Source organism: Ovis canadensis, chromosome 11 (assembly GCF_042477335.2).
Source record: "Ovis canadensis isolate MfBH-ARS-UI-01 breed Bighorn chromosome 11, ARS-UI_OviCan_v2, whole genome shotgun sequence".
In the NCBI taxonomy this organism is placed as follows: Eukaryota; Metazoa; Chordata; class Mammalia; order Artiodactyla; family Bovidae; genus Ovis; species Ovis canadensis.
The window spans coordinates 58,245,935-58,262,901 of record NC_091255.1 but is presented as its reverse complement, the minus strand read 5'-3'; the positions used below and the strand labels follow the sequence as shown (position 1 = coordinate 58,262,901).

Sequence of the window (16,967 nt, the reverse complement as noted above, 5' to 3'; positions counted from 1 at the left end):
AGGCACCAATAGTTAGCCTCAGCGTGCACACAGGTGCCTTTTAAAAAGTGGGCTGGTGCTGTGTGTGTTGATTTTTCTAAGTAACCAGCAGGTTTTGTGGAAGGTCAGCATTCTGAACTCTGCACTGTCTTGGGCAGAATAAATGCATTTCATGCTGCGTGGGGATGGAGGGCATGGGTCCATAGTCTCTCATCCAGTTATGCCAAGTGCATGTCTGAGTTTCTTTCTCAGGAGCCTTTTTGCCTTGGAAAGTTTCTGGAGCTTGGTATTTTAGGAGGGTATGACTCACTCTTGGCCTTTTTTGTTTGTTTGTTTTCTTAAGTGTTTTTATTAAATTTTTTTAAGAATGGAGGATAATTGCTTTATAAAGCTGTATTTGTTTCTGCTGTACACCAACATGAATTAGCCATAAGTGTATGCATCTGTCCCTTTCCTCTTGAGCCTCTGTCTCACCTTGCCTCCCCCATCCCACCTCTCTAGGTCATCACAGAGTGCCGGGCTGGGTTCCCTGTATTACACAGCATGCCCCTAGCTGTCTATTTTACGCATGGTAGCATATATATGGAGAAGGCAATGGCACCCCACTCCAGTATTCTTGCCTGGAAAATCCCATGAGCGGAGGAGCCTGGTGGGCTGCCGTCTATGGGGACGCACAGAGTTGGACACGACTGAAGTGACTTAGCAGCAGCAGCATATATATCAGTGCTCCTGTCTAAATTCATCCCACCCTTCCCTCTCTGTGTCCACAATCCCATTCTCTTCTTATGTTAGGCATTAGCTGGACAATTTTACGCTAAAGACTTGCATCTTTTAGGGGGCTTTGCTTCTGGTGTGTTTTTGATCGCTTCTCTGCTCTGCCTTCTGGTGTGCCTGTGAACTGGGTATTGAATTTCTAGGAGTGATCCTGTGGGTCGCTAAGGTTTTTCCTTTATAGTCCTACTTTCAGATCTTTGTTTTTGCACATAGAAGCTGTTCTTGAATTATTTTTACAATCATTTTTAGTTTCTAAGAGTGCTTGTCCCTGGTTGGGTGTATTTCACAGTTGTCTTACTGGTCAGGTTTTCCTCCCTGGGGAGCACATGCCTGGCTGCTGTGTCCCTCAGCCCCCCGTGGGGAGGGGAGTCCCATGGCCCCATGGGGAGGGTCCTGTAGTAGGCTTCCTAACCCAGAATTCCCTTTTGAGTCAGGCACCGAGGCTGGCTTCCAGCCTTAAGCCTTTCAGCCTGCTGTCTTTGGGATACCTCTGTCCAGGAGAGCTTTGTGTCATGATGGAATGTTCTGGATCTGTGCTGTCTGTCTGGTAAGGTCACCACTAGGTACATGTGGCTGTTGAGCACTTGAAATATGGCTCGTATGTCTGAGGAACTGAATTTAATCTTATTTCATCTTATTTTTTGCTTGCTTCTTTGAATTTTAAAATTGATTTAAGTTTAAAAAAGAAAAAAAAAGCCCAGATGTGGCCAGTGGCTATAGTATTCTCCACTCTTGAGTAAGCCTTTAGTTTTCTGCCTGGATTGGCACAGGGCTGTGGTCTGGAGACCTTGGACCACTCCTCCTGTTTTCAGCCGCACCTCCGTTCTGTCCTGGGCTGTCCCTGGCACCTCAGGCCTCTGGCCTCAAGCTGTGGCACCGGAGCTGCTGCTGCGCTTTCCGTGGGTGGCTCAGTGACAGCTTGGGCATCATGCTGAAGTCTCTTGGCTGCTGTTTCTTCTCTTCCTTGTGGATTTTTTTCTCTTTGTTGATTTATCTCTGCTGGTCCCCAGGTTCTCCTTTCTCCTCTGGGGTCAGGTTTTCCTTGTAATTTGATCTTTTCATCTTGCTGGTTCAGACCAAATGGATGCAGACAACGGCTCCTCTGCTTCTGTTTTGTAGGTTGGAGCATTTTCATCTGGGCTTTTCCTGAACGGGATTCTGATAGGCAGCTTCTTGTGGGGCAGTATGACGAGTCGATGGACAGATTTTCTCTTAGAGCCGTTGGGTTGGTTGAGAATTCTTTATCACATTGAGGATGCTCCAGATGCCAGAATGAAGGCCTTTATCTGGGGCGCTCTTTTCTTCTCCAGAGAGCCCATTTTCCTAAGGGTTGGCTCAGAGCTTGGTCCCAGTGGAGTGCGTCTGGGGCTAGTGATTGCAGGCCCTTCCCCACCTTGGGCTGCACCGTGCCTCCTGACTCTGGGCTCTCCTTGGTTCTGCATTTGGGCGTCTATAAAGTGGGCTTCTCTGCCTGTTTAATTTGGAGCTGGCTTTTCCCCAGAAGTCTTTACATCTGCTCTCTCCCATTCTTGCCATTGATTAGGACTTTCCATTTTGTGCAGCTGTGCTTTAATTTTACTGGCTCTTAGGAGAAAGAGGAAGCAGATGTGTGTGGACTCCTGCTTTGTCCAGTTTTGTACTCTTCCAAGTAGCCTAAACATCCATGCACCTCTGCACAATTTAGAGTTTCAGGAACTCTAAAAGTGGAAGTGCTGCGCTTCTGATTTGTTGTTCAGTCCCATCCGACTCTTTGTGACCCCCGTGGACTGAAGCACACCAGGCTTCCCTGTCCTTCATTGTCTCCTGGAGTTGGCTCAGACTCATGTCCTTTGAGTCAGTGTTGCCATCCAACCATCTCATCCCCTTTGCCCCCTTTTCCTGCCTTCAGTCTTTCCCAGCATCAAGGTCTTTTCCAGTGAGTCAGCTCTTCACACCAGGTGGCCAGAGTATTGGAGCTTCGGTTTCAGCATCAGTCCTTCTAATGAATATTTCCTTTAGCATTAACTGGTTTGATCAGTCAGTTCGGGCTTTTGATACTTAACTTCAAATTCACCTTATGTTTTTATCAACAGTATATATCATTGCCAAGATGAGATTTGACTATTTGAAATCTTTACCAATGTAAAGTTAACCTATTAAAGGGGGTAAGGGCATCATGTGCTTTTATTTTGCATTTTGTTGTTTCCTAGTGAGGACGAATTTTTTTTAACATTTATTATTACATATGCACAATATTTTTCCCCTTTGTGAATTGCTCATTCATACTCGTTTACTCTTAATGTATTTACCTTGTTCTAAATGATTTTTAATGCTTCAGTTTAATCATCACAATAGCCTGCTAATACTTATGGAAGGTCGTTATTTTTGAAACTTTGTGGGTGTAGCCAGTTAACAACTTGTGATAGTTTCAGGTGCGAGCAAAGCAGCCATATGTATAATGTATCCATTCTCCCCCAGTCTCCCCTCCCATCCAGGCTGCCACATAACATTGAACAGAGTTCCCTGTGTTGTACAGTAGGTCCTTTTGATTATCCATTTATTTGGCTGTGTCAGGTACTGGTTATAGCCCCTTAGGTCTTAACCCACGTCTCCTGCTTTGCAAGGCAGATTCTTAAGCACTGGGCCACCAGGAAAGTCCTGGTTATCCATCTTAAGTATGGCAATATGTACATGTGGATGTCTCAAGCTCCCTAACTATCCCTTCCCCCACCCTTCCCTCCCTGCTAACAGTCGGTTCCTTTTCTAAGTCTGTGAGTCTGTTTCTGTTTTGTAAATTATTTCATTTGTATTATTTCTTTTTAGATTCCGCATATAAGGGATAGCATATATTTGTTTCTCTGACTTCACTCAGTGTGACGATTCTAGGTCCATCCATATTTCAGCAAATGGCATTATTTTGTCCTTTTTTATTGTATGTCTAGTAACTTTTGAATGGATGATTGACATTGTGATTTTTATGTTGGGTGGCTTTAAAGTTTTTGTCTTTAAAGAGTGAAGTTTAGCAGACAGTTTAGTTAATTGCACATCATGTATATCCTTTCAATCCTTTTTAAGCTTTGTTAAGGAAGATGTAGCTTTTTCTCTAGGTTTTCTCTAATTTAGTTTTACTACTAAGTAAAGAATTTTCTGGAATGTCTGCTGGTGGCTCTGGGTGTTCAACAAGGATTCTGCACTCTGGTCCGATGGAGTTTGAATGTCAGCCCTGTATGGGCTATGGGGCTCTGGACTCTAGCCACTGTGCGTGTGAAGATTCAGCCAGAGGTTTGAGGGGACCTTTCAGACTTCCAGAGCTCGTTTTCTGCTTAGCTTCTTCTGGCATGTTGCCCTGCAAATTTCAGCTAAAGCAGCTTCTGCTCTGCTTGAGTCCCCCCTCTCTGCAGTGGGTTCTAAAAATTATTTTCTAGTGGACAGCTTGCGCAGCTGTAGAGTCCAGTTGGTTGGTTACAAGTCGCTGTCGTCCTAGTGCCTGAAAATACTGAGTTGTCCAAAAAGTTCATTTGTTTTTTTCCATAAGTGGGCTCTAGTAATGCTTGGTTGTCTTTAACTTCATTTGAAACAGTTTTGTTAGATTATATTGTGACAGCTGTCATGTCAGCATCCATTAAAAAAAATTTTTTTATCAAAATTGGTGAGTTTTTATATAGCCATTTCAATAATGAAGATGGAAGAAAAACAACATTTTTGGCAAAATATGCTTTATTATTTCAAGAAAGGTACACGGTGGAAATAAAACTAAAGGTTTGGGCAGTGTATGGAGAAGGGACTGTGTGTGATCTGTCAGAAATGGTTTGCAAAGCCCTATGCTGGAGATTTCTCACTGGACAGTGCTCCATGGGCAGGTAGACCAGTTGAAGTTGATAGCGATCAAATTGAGACATTAATTGAGAATAGTCAGCGTTATACCATGCAGGAGATAGCTTGCTGCTAAGTCGCTTCAGTCGTGTCTGACTCTGTGCGACCCCATAGACGGCAGCCCACCAGGCTCCCCCGTCCCTGGGATTCTCCAGGCAAGAACACTGGAGTGGGTTGCCATTTCTTTCTCCAATGCATGAAAGTGAAAAGTAAAAGTGAAGTCGCTCAGTCGTGTCCGACTCTTTGCAACCCCATGGACTGCAGCCTACCAGGCTCCTTTGCCCATGGGATTTTCCAGGCAAGAGTACTGGAGTGGGGTGCCATCGTCTTCTCCGGAGATAGCCTACATACTCAAAATATCCAAATCAAGTGTTGAAAATCATTTGCACTTATTTTCTTATTAAACAATTTACAATGTTAAAAAAAAATCATCTGTACTAGCTTGGTTATGTTATTGCTTTGTTTGGGTCCCACATAAGCTGCGAAAAAACTTTTTCTTGACCATATTTCTGCATGTGATGCTGCTCTACTGAAATGTCATGAAAAGGTTCTGTTTTTAAAAACAAATTGTGATGGGCAGTGAAGTGGATACTATACAGTAATGTGGAACAAAAGAGATTATGGGGCAGGTGAACTGAGTGAACCACACCAAAGGCCGGTCTTCATCCAAAGGAGGTGATGCTGTATTTGTGGTGGGATTGGAAGGGAGTCCTCTCTTAATGAGCTTCTTCTGGAAAACCAAACAGTTAATTCTAACAAGTACTGCTCCCGGTTAGACCTACAGCAGCATTGGAAGAAAAGCATCTGGAATTAGTCAGCAGAAAACACATAATCTTCCATCAGGATAACACAAGGTTGCATGTTTCTTTGATGATCTGGCAAAAACCGTTAGAGCTTGGCTGTTCTAATGCATCCGCCATATTCAAGAGACACTGCACCTTTTTTTGGGAAAAAAAAAATTTATTTTTGACTTGTGCTGGGTCTCTGTTGCTGCGCCGGCTTTTCTCTAGGTGCAGTGCGTGGGCTTCTCATTTCAGTGGCTTCTGTTGCTGTGGGGCATGGGCTCTAGGGCGCACGGGCTTCAGTAGTTTCGGATCTCGCTCGAGAGCCCAGGCTCAGTAGTTGTGGCGTACCGGCTTAGCTACTCCGTGGATCGTGGGATCTTCCTGGATCAGAGATCGAACCTGTGTCTCCTGCATTGGCAGTCAGATTCTTTACTGCTAAGCCACCAGGGAAGCCTCAACATTGCACCTTTGGATTTCTGTTTATTTCAAAGGTCTTTACTGAATTCTCCTGATGGAAAAGATTTCAAATTCCCTGGAAGGCTGTAAAAGGCACCTGGAACAGTTATTTGCTCAAAAAGATAAAAGAGTTTTGGGAAGATGAAATTATGAAGTTGCCTGAAACATGGCAAAATGTAGTGGAACAAAATGGTGAATATGTTATTTGATAAAATCCTTGGTGAAAATGAAGATATGTCTTTTATTTTTACTTGAAAACCAAAGGAACTTTTTGGCTGACCTAGTACAATTGTTGGGTTGTCTAATTGTTGGTGGTGGTAAGATAGTTCCATATCAGTTATTCCCTTATAACTGGAAGTGGAAATCCTTTTAATCCTTTTTGTCTGTCTTATTTGTTGTTTAGAGCCCAGATTGTTCTAAACATAGTAGTTGTAGAGGTGTCTTCTGTAAAGCATGGTATTAGATATTGATTTGAGACGGAGTAATAATAATATTTTCTCTACATTTTAAAAGCAGAAGTGAATGTTATGTTAATTCTAATTCCCTTTTGGAAACTGAAGACGAAACCTTTTCTTTTGCTCTGTTGATACTTGGATTATAGAGATTTACTAATATTAAACTATTCTGATATATCTAAATAGCTCTTTTTCCTTTGGGCATTTTGTTTTAATGCCATGTTGATGTTTAATAGCAAATGTTTTATGTTTGTTTTTCCCTAGAATGGATGTTGAACTTGTTGTTGGAATTTGTGCAAAACAAGGCATCTCCTGCAGACCTTGTACATCTGGCTTTTAAATTTCTTTACATCATCTCCAAGGTAATATTTAGATAGCACATTGTAGCTGGCAAAACACTGTCTTGATAAACTTGGTCCAGAGGTACCTTCCAAAATGTAACCAGGAAAGATGTTTCTCACACAAAAGTTGTGGGTTTCATCGTTTCTCTTTTTACCATGTGCTGGGGATCAGTTGTTAGCAACCCAGGGGGTCCTTTAGCTGCAGCAGCCTTTTTCAGCATTGTTTTCATCATCTTGCACTTGAATGGATCGCCATCAGCTAACCAGAGAGGGAGGGAGAGGGTATATGTACACATACATACGTGTATATATATGTGAGTGAGAAAAGTTTCCTACGAGGAGAAGGCAAACAAACTTGGAAGCAGAAATGCTTCTCAGACATGAATGTGCAGATGGCTTTCTGGGGATCTCATGGGATGCAGATTCCTAGTTAAGTGGGTCTGGGATGAGGCCTGATACTCTGCATTTTTGCAGGCTCCCAGGTGATATGTGTGCTGGCCTGTAGATGCACCATGGGAGAGACTCGGCCCCTCCTGGCTGGGGTTTTGCCTCTGTGGGGCCTGCAGTGTGGCGGAGAGAGGCCTGCGTGCACACTGCTTGCCCTCGGTTGGTTGAATGTAAGGTCTCCTGAAGGTGTAGCGCCGCGTTTCACGGAAGCCTTAATGAATTTGGGACCTTTTGGGTTCTCGAGGACTTATTCCTCATAATCAAGGTAGAAGCAAAACTTGTTAGTTTGTAACATACCTGTATTTCTGATGAGCCAAGATTGGTTGGTCAAATTGGGACAGAACACATTTCTGAAATGATTCAAGAAGGAAAGGTGGCTTTCTTCTTGTTTAGTCTTACTAAGTTGTATCACTATAATATGTAATTTGATCATTGGGTGGCATAGGTGGTGATTTTTGATAATAGAGAAATAATCTTGCTACGTTCTGTATTTTCTACTTATATAATTCAGTATCTTTTTATTTGATAGGTTCGAGGATATAAAACATTTCTTCGTTTATTTCCGCATGAAGTGGCTGATGTGCACCCTGTGTTAGACATGTTTACAAATCAGAATCCTAAAGACCATGAAGTAAGCTCCCCTTTCCTCTCCTTGCTGATTCCTTGGTTCGCCTGCTTCTACACTGGCAGGTTCCTTTCCTGTTTCCTTCAATTTTATCTTGTGTTATTTTATGCCATTCCTTCTTTTTCATTTGTTCCTTTGATTTTGTCTTTTGATGTATGTTGCTTTAAATTATTTTCTTTTCAAAATGCCCTTTATAAAGAAAACTATACCTGAATATAGTGTGATGATAACTATATTATTATCCAAAATTTTTTTAACTTAAAATAGAACTATGTTGGGGGTCCCCAAGACCACTCCAAGTTTAGTGATTCCCTAGGACCACTACAAGAATTGGCATCTAGTTATCCTCCTATGACTTACTCCAACAAAATCAGCAGAAGGAGAAGGCATATGGGGTGAAGTCCAGAGGAAACCAGGCATGAGCTTCCAGTCTTCTCTCCATTGGGTTACCCAAGGCGCTTGTGATTTCCCACAGCACCAAGCTGTGAGAACACATGAGGTGTCCAACAGGAAGATCACAGGGGCCAGCACCCACGATTTCTAGGAGGCTGGTCATGTGGGTACTCTGCCAGGTGCCTATGAAAACACGGAAGGCGAACAGGTGTTGAGCATAAGCTACCTGGTGTGTGCCAGCGGTCTGAGCACAGAGTGAGCCTCATCAGTTAGGAGGCAGTGGGAATGTTCCCACAGGTCAGGCCCCCAGATGGCTGCCGATGGCCAGCCTTGCAGTTGTGTGTGCTGCAGAGGGCGCTTGGGCGCAGGACTCATTCAGAAGGGCACATGGGTTGTAACTTCAAACTCAGGAAATTGTCTTGCCGTTGTGTGTGGCCTGCTTTCCTCTGTTTCTCATGCCTCCGATAGGGAGTCTGGAGCCAAAGCGGGATCTTGTTTGGTTGACTCCTCTGTGGCAAGAAGTTGAGCATTTTTTTCTTTACTCTTAAGGCTTCTGTTTTTTTAATCTTTTACTCTGTTTTCCATTTTTCTTGAAATGCTGATTGCACGATGAAGGGTGCTAGGGATAAGAAGCGTTGCACCGACATGTTGATGATTTTTGTTTGTTCGTTTTGCTGTTTCTCTTGCCTGCTGAGGTAGCAGCCAGGCTGCGTGCCACAGGTCGTGTGGTGGAGCATTGTGTGTTTGCAGTCCTGGGTGGGCGCTGAGCGGGAGGGGCGGTGGGACCCCGTGGATGCCCTCCACACAGGAATCATGTCGCTCTGTCTCGGCCCCGTAGACCTGGGAGACCCGCTACATGCTGCTTCTCTGGCTCTCTGTGACCTGCCTGATCCCGTTTGATTTTTCCCGCCTCGACGGAAACCTCCTCTCTCAGCCTGGGCAAGAGCGAGTGTCCACCATGGACCGTATCCTCCAGGTAGCGGAGGTGAGTGTGGCCCTGCAGTAATGAGCTGCTGACCAGTGTCCTTTCTCGTGCCATCCTGCAGCTGGGACTTAATAGGTACACTTGTGACGCTTGGATATTTCTTCCGCTGTTGTTACTCTTTTTCAGTGAGGTGGAATTCCATTTCATAACTTAACATGAAGCTGATAATTTTTATAGGGATCAGGATGAATTATTTCAGCAAATCTCATTTCTCTGTAGATAATACAGATACTCTGATGGTAGCATAAAAGGGGTTTCAGGGGGCAGTGATAAGAGAAATTAAAGGTCCATTTAAAATCTAACTTTTAATTTTTATCACTGTGTAAATAGTACATGATCATCACAGGAAAATCAGAAAGTAAAGAAAAGCAGGAAAAATATTGAAGTGAAATCTCTCAGCTACTGGTGTTGAGAGATGACACTTGTATCTTTTTTTTTTCTTCAAGGTTCTCCTGATGCATGCATTGTGTGTATAGATTTAGGTTTTTGTATATTCTGCTGTGGAAGATATGGCCCTGAACTTGAATGACTTAACACAGCTCACATTCATCATCTCACGGTTTCTGTGAATTGGGAAATCTGGCCGTGGCTTCACTGGGCCCTCTCTCTCAAGGTCTTTCCAGGCTGCGGGCTGAGCTCGCCTAGGACAGGTCTGCTTCCAAGCTCTCATGGTTGTTGGCAGGCGTCAGATCTTGAGGGTGTTGGCTGAGGGCTTCAGTGCTTTGCTGGGTGTTTGCCATGCAGCCGCCCCCCCACAACAGTGGTGGCTTACTCTGTGGAAAAGCAGCAAGGGGCAGGGTCTGTAGCAAGGCAGAGGTAACATCATGGATGTGACATCCTACCTCCTGCCAAATTCTCTTGGTTAGAAGCAAGTCATTGTGTCCAGCCCACATGGGAGGGATTACACAGGGCGTGGGCACTGGAGGGCAGGATGCCTGCCACACTTAAACTAAGCTGCTCTGGGTGCCTGCTCTGCACCAGACGTTCTTCTAAGAGGCTTTTGATACATTAACTCCTTTCATCCTGCTTAATGAGACAGTTTGCTGTTGTTTATCCTCATTTTACTGAGGAGGCAACATGTATAAAAATAAATGCCTTTGCCAGCTCTCTTTCTCCCACATAGTGGATCCACATTTGAATCCAGGGGTTTGGCTGCCAGCCTGCTCCATGTGGCCCACATGTACAGGGCCCCGGGTGTCCTGCTGCTCTGGGACCTGCTTTTCCCTGGAGTAGTTTGGTCTGAATGTCTCACGTCAGTAAGTAGACATCTCCCTCAGAGTCGTTAAGAGAAAAGGTGCACCACTGTATCCTTATTTCTAAAATATTAGTAGTCTTTTCTAGATGGGTGGTTTGTTTCTAGCTGAGTTTGGTTACCCTCTGGGTGCTTGTCTCCTAAGTGGGATTGTCCAAGGAGAGGCCCAGTTTCTAGAGATTTGTCCTTCATAAGAAGGATCTTTTAAGTATTTTATTTGGGAAGCGGTTGAGACTTGGAAACCTCTTAGAAGTGTCAGAGTCACTGCGTTAAACTGCAGCCTTCCCGTGCTTGAGCCGGGCTTCCCGGCTGTTCTGAATGCCATGGTGCTGGCAGCCCCAGGCCTGTTCCATGCACACTCTGGGTAGCAACACATGTGCCTCATTTTTCAGTCACTTTTGCAAATGTACGTTTCAAGGAGTGTGGCCACATGCTGCGTGCGGATTGGGCTCTCCCCTGAGAGCGAGCACACGTGTGGCAGCTGCAGCCCTGAGCTCACGTTCATGAGTGGTTCATGCAGCTTCAGTGTCTGGCCTCTGCCGCTGAGCCTGCGCCCTGAGCAGTGTGGCTCTGCTGGGTGAGGGCCCAGGCAGCTGCGCGGGTCCCTGATGTTTATATCACGCGTGTAATGATGCCTGCCCTTTTACCCTTCCCTGTAGTCTTACCTGGTCGTCAGTGACAAGGCCCGAGACGCAGCTGCTGTCCTCGTGTCCAAGTAAGTGCTTTCTGAGTCGGTGTGCCATCTGTTACCTGTCTCTCTGTTGTCGTCAGAGAGGACACTCGGTTGCAAGTCCTGGGGAATCTTTGCTGTCCGAGGACTGTGCTGCTTTCCCTGAGGGAACCCAGCACTGGTAAAGGGAACCTGACCCTGATGTGGCCCCCGTCAGTGCTGGTTAGGGGCTCAGGGTTACCTGATGCCAGGTTAGTGGCTCGTGGGCCCATCAAGGGAGCGCAGATTTTGAACAGGTGTGGCAGTTTTGTGGGGCCAGATCTCTCCTCCAGCAGGGTGTCAGTTAAAAGAGCCTTTGGAAGTCACTTAGAGAGCAGTCCACACTGGTTTGTGGAGATCATGGGCTGTGATTGCGTCATTGTGGCTGGGGATAAAAATCCCCAAACATCGCATGTTAACTAAGAACAGTCTGTGCCTGAAGCAGGCACAGATGGATTTTTCTGATGAGCTGAGTAAGACGACCCAGGCAGCAGGGCCTGAGAAGTCTCAAAAATAAAAAAAAGGTGCCAGAGATGGGTATGAAAACTGAGTAACTTGTTTCATGGAATGTGAGAATGGAAGAAGGCAAATCTTTTGTATGATGTGATTTAAAGTATGTGTAGAGTGTAAACGAGTTAAAAAATTTGACTTTTATCCCCTCTCCATGTTTATGAAAGTTGAAAACTGGCTGTAAGAGCTTTTGGATGTCTTGATTGTGGCAGCACTTCAGAGTCACCTTGTCTTAGGTGTGTAGCCGTGATCTTGTGCAAGGTGGGAAGAGACATGCTTGATTTATGGGGCATTTAGGGACACTGAAGGAAGTATTTGTGGAAGTACTTGCTAAACCATTGGGCAGAGCCTGAATTCAAGAGGCTGATTTTAGGAGTGAAGAAGGAAGCATGTCTGATATACCTCCCCTGGGTGAGGAGAAAGTCAGCGACAGAGCTCTCTCATGGTTTTGACAAGGAATGAAAAAGCATGGGTTTCTTTCTAACTGTGAAAGTAATCATGTGTGTTTTGGAAGATTAAAAAGAAGTGCAGAATAAGACTCACATGTATTGTTATCCCCAGAGATGTAACTGCTGGGTCTTCTGTTCTCCACTGTCGGTGGGCGTGTTGATCCCTGGCACCGGGGCGGGGGAAATGCAGGTTTGTTCCAGGGGCCGGCAGGCTGGCCTAGACCTTTGGTCAGTCTTCCAGACGGGACGAAGGTGTGATGTATTCTTTCTCTAGCCCCATGCACGAGTAGACCTTTTGTTAGTAAAATTAGCACCGCTGTTGGACATGACTGAGCGACTTCACTTTCACTTTTCACTTGCATGCACTGGAGAAGGAAATGGCAACCCCCTCCAGTGTTCTTGCCTGGAGAATCCCAGGGACGGGGGAGCCTGGTGGGCTGCCGTCTGTGGGGTCGCACAGAGTTGGACACGACTGAAGCGACTTAGCAGCAGCAGCAGACACTCAACATGAAACTTCGTACCCTTTTGATTGGCTCTATTTTCTCCTTCCACGTTTGTTGAGATATAATTGACGTATGGCACTGTACAAGTTTAAGGCTTACAGCATGGAGATTTGACTTATATACATCATAAAATGATTATTGCAGTAGGCTTAGTGATCAGGTATCTCATGTAGATACAAAAGTAAAGATACAGGAAAAAATTTTTTTTCCTGTGATGACTCTGGATTTACTCTTTTTTTTTTTAATTGAATGAAAGATTTATCATATTCTGTAGTGCTTCCCAGTTTTCAGAAGTTTCACACACATAATTTCATATAATCTCATCATAACTCCTTTTTTCTCTATCCGTTATTGCCTCTCCCCCCCAGGTTTTACTCTCAACAACTTTCATATATGAATATATCAGTGTTAATTATATTTATCATGTTGCATGTTACATCTCTAGTACTTATTCGTCTTACAGCGGGAAATTTTTACCTTTTTGACTGCCGTTCCCCAGTTCCCCTCCCTGACCCCTTTCTCTGGTAGCCATAGATTGTTTGATTTCTGATTGATTCTTAGGGATGAATTCCTAGAAGAGGAATGAACATTCTAGGGGTTTTAAATGCAGCTACTGGAAAGGTTGATCAAGTCGAAAGTCTCCTTTTCCCCAAATGTTTGCTAAATTTGTTAAATGAAGCCTCATGTCTTTATTATCAGCAGTACTGATTTGGTAGCATTCTGCTGAGCTTGGCCTGGTGGAGTACTGCACTGTGGGGCGAGGAGGGCTGAAACCCTAAATGCTTCTTCTCCAGGTGTCCTCCAGAAAGGTGGTAGCCAGAGACCCCTGGTGGCCTGTGTGCTGCTGACTGGCTGCTCCTGCGCCATCTAGTGGTTGGGCGAGCTGGCGTTCATAAGGTTGCGGCCGGGTTTTTATTTAGCGCATTAAAAGAGCTCCAGCTGATTTAGCTAGACTGTAGGTGCACACCCAGTTTCCTTTAGCCGTAGAAAGGGCAGATGACCTCAGGTCTAGAGCTGCTCTAGCTGACCTGCCTCACAGGTGGGTTCTGACTCACCTGTCTGTCTTTGATGAGCTGTTACAGTGAGACCCTGGCTATGAAGAGTGGTCATCTGTGGCCTTTGACCCACTGTCTTCTGTTTTCTGGAGTTCCATGAGGGAGCTGCCTGTCTACCCTATCAGCTTTGAATGCTTCCCCTTACCATGTGTAGTTCATCTACAGCTGCATCGGTTTCCTTTCATCAACCAGAACCTTTAAACATGGGCTGCGCGTTCTGTAACTTTGTTACGTTGTTGCCAAGACATTTGGATATGAGCGTTACTTTACAGAAACTTGTCAATGGAAAAATAGGCCTTTATTCTTCCTGATTGTACAGAAACTCATCAATGGAAAAACATGCCTTTATTCTTCCTGATTATATTAGTTTTAAAAAGCAGATGTTTTTATCTAACTATGAAATCAATGTATGCTCCATGTGGAAAAGTTGGAACATAGAAAATTAGGAAAACCCCACCCATTTATAATCATAATACACAATACATGTGTTGTATTTTTTGGTTTATTTTTCTGTATTGTCACTGTATGGAATTTGCATAGCACAATCTCATTGAATTAACACTTGTTTTTCCACTTAATTTCACATTACCACTGATTAAATGGCTCCTTTATATTCCACTGTTTTTACTCTTAACCAGCTACCTCACGTCTTCCTCTTATCAGTAGTGATGTACTGACTAGCTTTGGGTGTAAACCTGTTTTGATATTTGGGATTATTTTCTTAGGATAGTCCCCTAGAGGCCGCCTTCTGAGTCACAGGACACAAGGACATTGTTGAATCTGTACACCAGTGACTCTTGGGAGCAAGTTTTCAAAATCTCTGCCATCACAGGCAGCCTACAGCACAACCCTGTTCCCCCAGTTGCATTGTGCATTTGTTTTATTTATTACTAATGTTTAGATTGTATTTCACTGATCGCTGGTGAGTTTCAACACATTAAGCTTATTTCAGACATCTTACGTCCTGTGTTGTAATCTGATTTCTAATATCTGTGGGTTTCTTGGTGCTTTTTCTGTGCTAGTGTGCACTTTCTCTGTGAAGGCTGTTAGCTCAAGGAGGGTGTGATGTTTTCTCCAGGTGGTTGGTAACCTTTTTTTTAAAATTATTGTTTATTTAAGGTTGTGCTGGGTCTGTGTTGCTGCATGGGCTTTCTCTAGCTGTTGTGAGCGGGGACTACTCTCTCGTTGCTGTGTGCGGGCTGCTTGTTGCAGCGGCGTCGCTTGTTGTGGAGCGCAGGCTCTCAGGTGCTCGGGCTTCAGTAGCTGCAGCACTTGGGCTCGGCAGTTGTGGCTCCCGGGCTCCGGAGCACAGGCTCGGTAGCTGTGGTGCACAGGCGTAGTTGCTCCATGGCACGTGGGGTCTTGCTGTGCCAGGGATTGAACCCACTCCTGCACTGGCAGGCAGATTCTTTACCATTGAGCCCCCTGGGAAGCCTGGATGGTAGCCTTTTAGTTCTTTGGACTGAAGTTTTTAATTCTAAGGTCAACATGGTAGCTATTTTCCTTTATTAATTTTTTTACTTTTATGCTTAAAGGTTTACTGTCATAAGAGATTTTACAAAGAACCATATTTTTCTTATTTCCCCTTGCTATTCTCTGGAACTCTGCATTCCAAAGTGAAAGGCAAAGGAGAAAAGGAAAGATATGTCCATCTGAATTCAGAGTTCCAGAGAATAGCAAGGTGAGATAAGAAGGCCTTCCTCAGTGATCAGTGCAAAGAAAGAGAGAAAAACAATAGAGTGGGAAAGACTAGAGATCTCTTTAAGAAAATTAGAGATACCAAGGGAGCATTTCATGCAAAGGTGGGCACAATAAAGTACAGAAATGGTATGGACCTAACAGAAGCAAAAGATATTAAGAAGAGGTGGCAAGAATACACAGAAGAACTATACGAAAATGATCTTTATGACCCAGATAACCACAATGGTGTGATCACTCACCTAGAGCCAGATATTCTGGAATGTGAAGTCAAGTGGACCTTAGGAACCATCACTATGAACAAAGCTAGTGGAGGTGATGGAATTCCAATTGAGCTATTTCAAATCCTAAAAGGTGATGCTGTGAAAGTGCTGCACTCAATATGCCAGCAAATTTGGAAAACTCAGCAGTGGCCACAGGACTGGAAAAGGGCAGTTTTCCTTCCAGTCCCAAAGAAAGGCAATGCCAAAGAATGCTCAAACTAACGCACAATTGCACTCATCTCACACGCTAGCAAAGTAATGCTCAAAATTCTCCAAGCCAGGCTTCAACAGTATGTGAACCAAGAACTTCCAGATGTTCAAGCTGGACTTAGAAAAGGCAGAGGAACCAGAGATCAAGTTGCCAACATCCGTTAGATCATAGAAAAATCAGAGAGTATTCCAGAAAAACATCTTCTGTTTCATTGACTAGGCTAAAGCCTTTGACTCTGTGGATCACAACAAACTGGAAAATTCTTAAAAGAGACGGGAATACTAGATATCTTACCTGCCTCCCGAGAAACCTGTCTGCGGGTCAAGAAGCGACAGAACCAGACATGGAGCAACAGACTGGTTCCAGATTGAGAAAGGAGTGGGTCAAGGCTGCATATTGTCACGCTCCTTACTTAACTTATATGCAGAGTACATCATGCAAAATGCCAGGCTGGATGAAGCTCAAGCTGAAATCAAGATTGCCAGGAGAAATATCAATAACCTGCAATAATCAATATGCAGATGACACCACCCTTATGGCAGAAAGTGAAGAGGAACTAAAGAGCCTCTTGATGAAAGTGAAAGAGGAGAGTGAAAAAGCTGGCTCAAAACTCAGCATTCAGAGAACTAAGATCATGGCATCTGATGGGGAAACCGTGGAAACAGTGAGAGACTTTATTTTCTTGGGCTCCGAAATCACTGCAGATGGTGACTGTAGCCATGAAATTAAAAGATGCTTGCTTCTTCGAAGAAAACCTATGACAAACCTAGACAGCATGTTAAAAGTAGAGACATTGCTTTACCGACAACTGTCTGTCTAGTCAAAGCTATGGTTTTTCCTTCCAGTAGTCATGTATGGATGTGAGAGTTGGACCTTAAAGCAAGCTGAGCGCCAAAGAATTGATGCTTTTGAACTGTGGTATTGGAGAAGACTCTTGAGAGTCCCTTGGACAGCAAGGAGATCAAACCAGTCAATCGTAAAGGAAATCAGTCCTGAATATTCATTGGAAGGACTGATGGTGAAGTTCCAATATTTTGGCCACCTGATGTGAAGAACTGTCTCATTTGAAAAAAAAACCCTGATGCTGGGAAAGGTTAAAGGCAGGAGAAGGCGCCGACAGGATGAGATGGTTGGATGGCATCACTGACTGGATGGACATGAGTTTGAGCAAGCTCAGGGAGCTGGTGATGGACAGGGAGGCCTGGCGTGCTGCAGTCCCTGCGGT

At 44.4% G+C, this 16,967-nt stretch overlaps 1 protein-coding gene across 4 annotated transcripts in view; it reads left to right on the top strand.

Moving 5' to 3' along the window:
• Positions 1 to 16,967, top strand: part of TBCD (tubulin folding cofactor D) — a 142,485-nt gene that overhangs the window by 1,967 nt on the left and 123,551 nt on the right. For 3 of the 4 annotated variants that reach the window (XR_011246826.1, XM_069541844.1, XM_069541845.1), the window contains exons 3-6: positions 6,566 to 6,663; positions 7,619 to 7,720; positions 8,946 to 9,092; positions 11,004 to 11,059. Coding sequence is in view for 2 of the 4 variants with exons in the window: in XM_069541844.1 (XP_069397945.1) it covers positions 6,566 to 6,663; positions 7,619 to 7,720; positions 8,946 to 9,092; positions 11,004 to 11,059 (403 nt within the window). In the remaining 2 variants the exon portion in view is untranslated. Of the gene's footprint in view, positions 1 to 6,565; positions 6,664 to 7,618; positions 7,721 to 8,945; positions 9,093 to 11,003; positions 11,060 to 16,967 lie in introns of those variants that run through there. The other variant, XM_069541846.1, reaches the window with a different exon arrangement.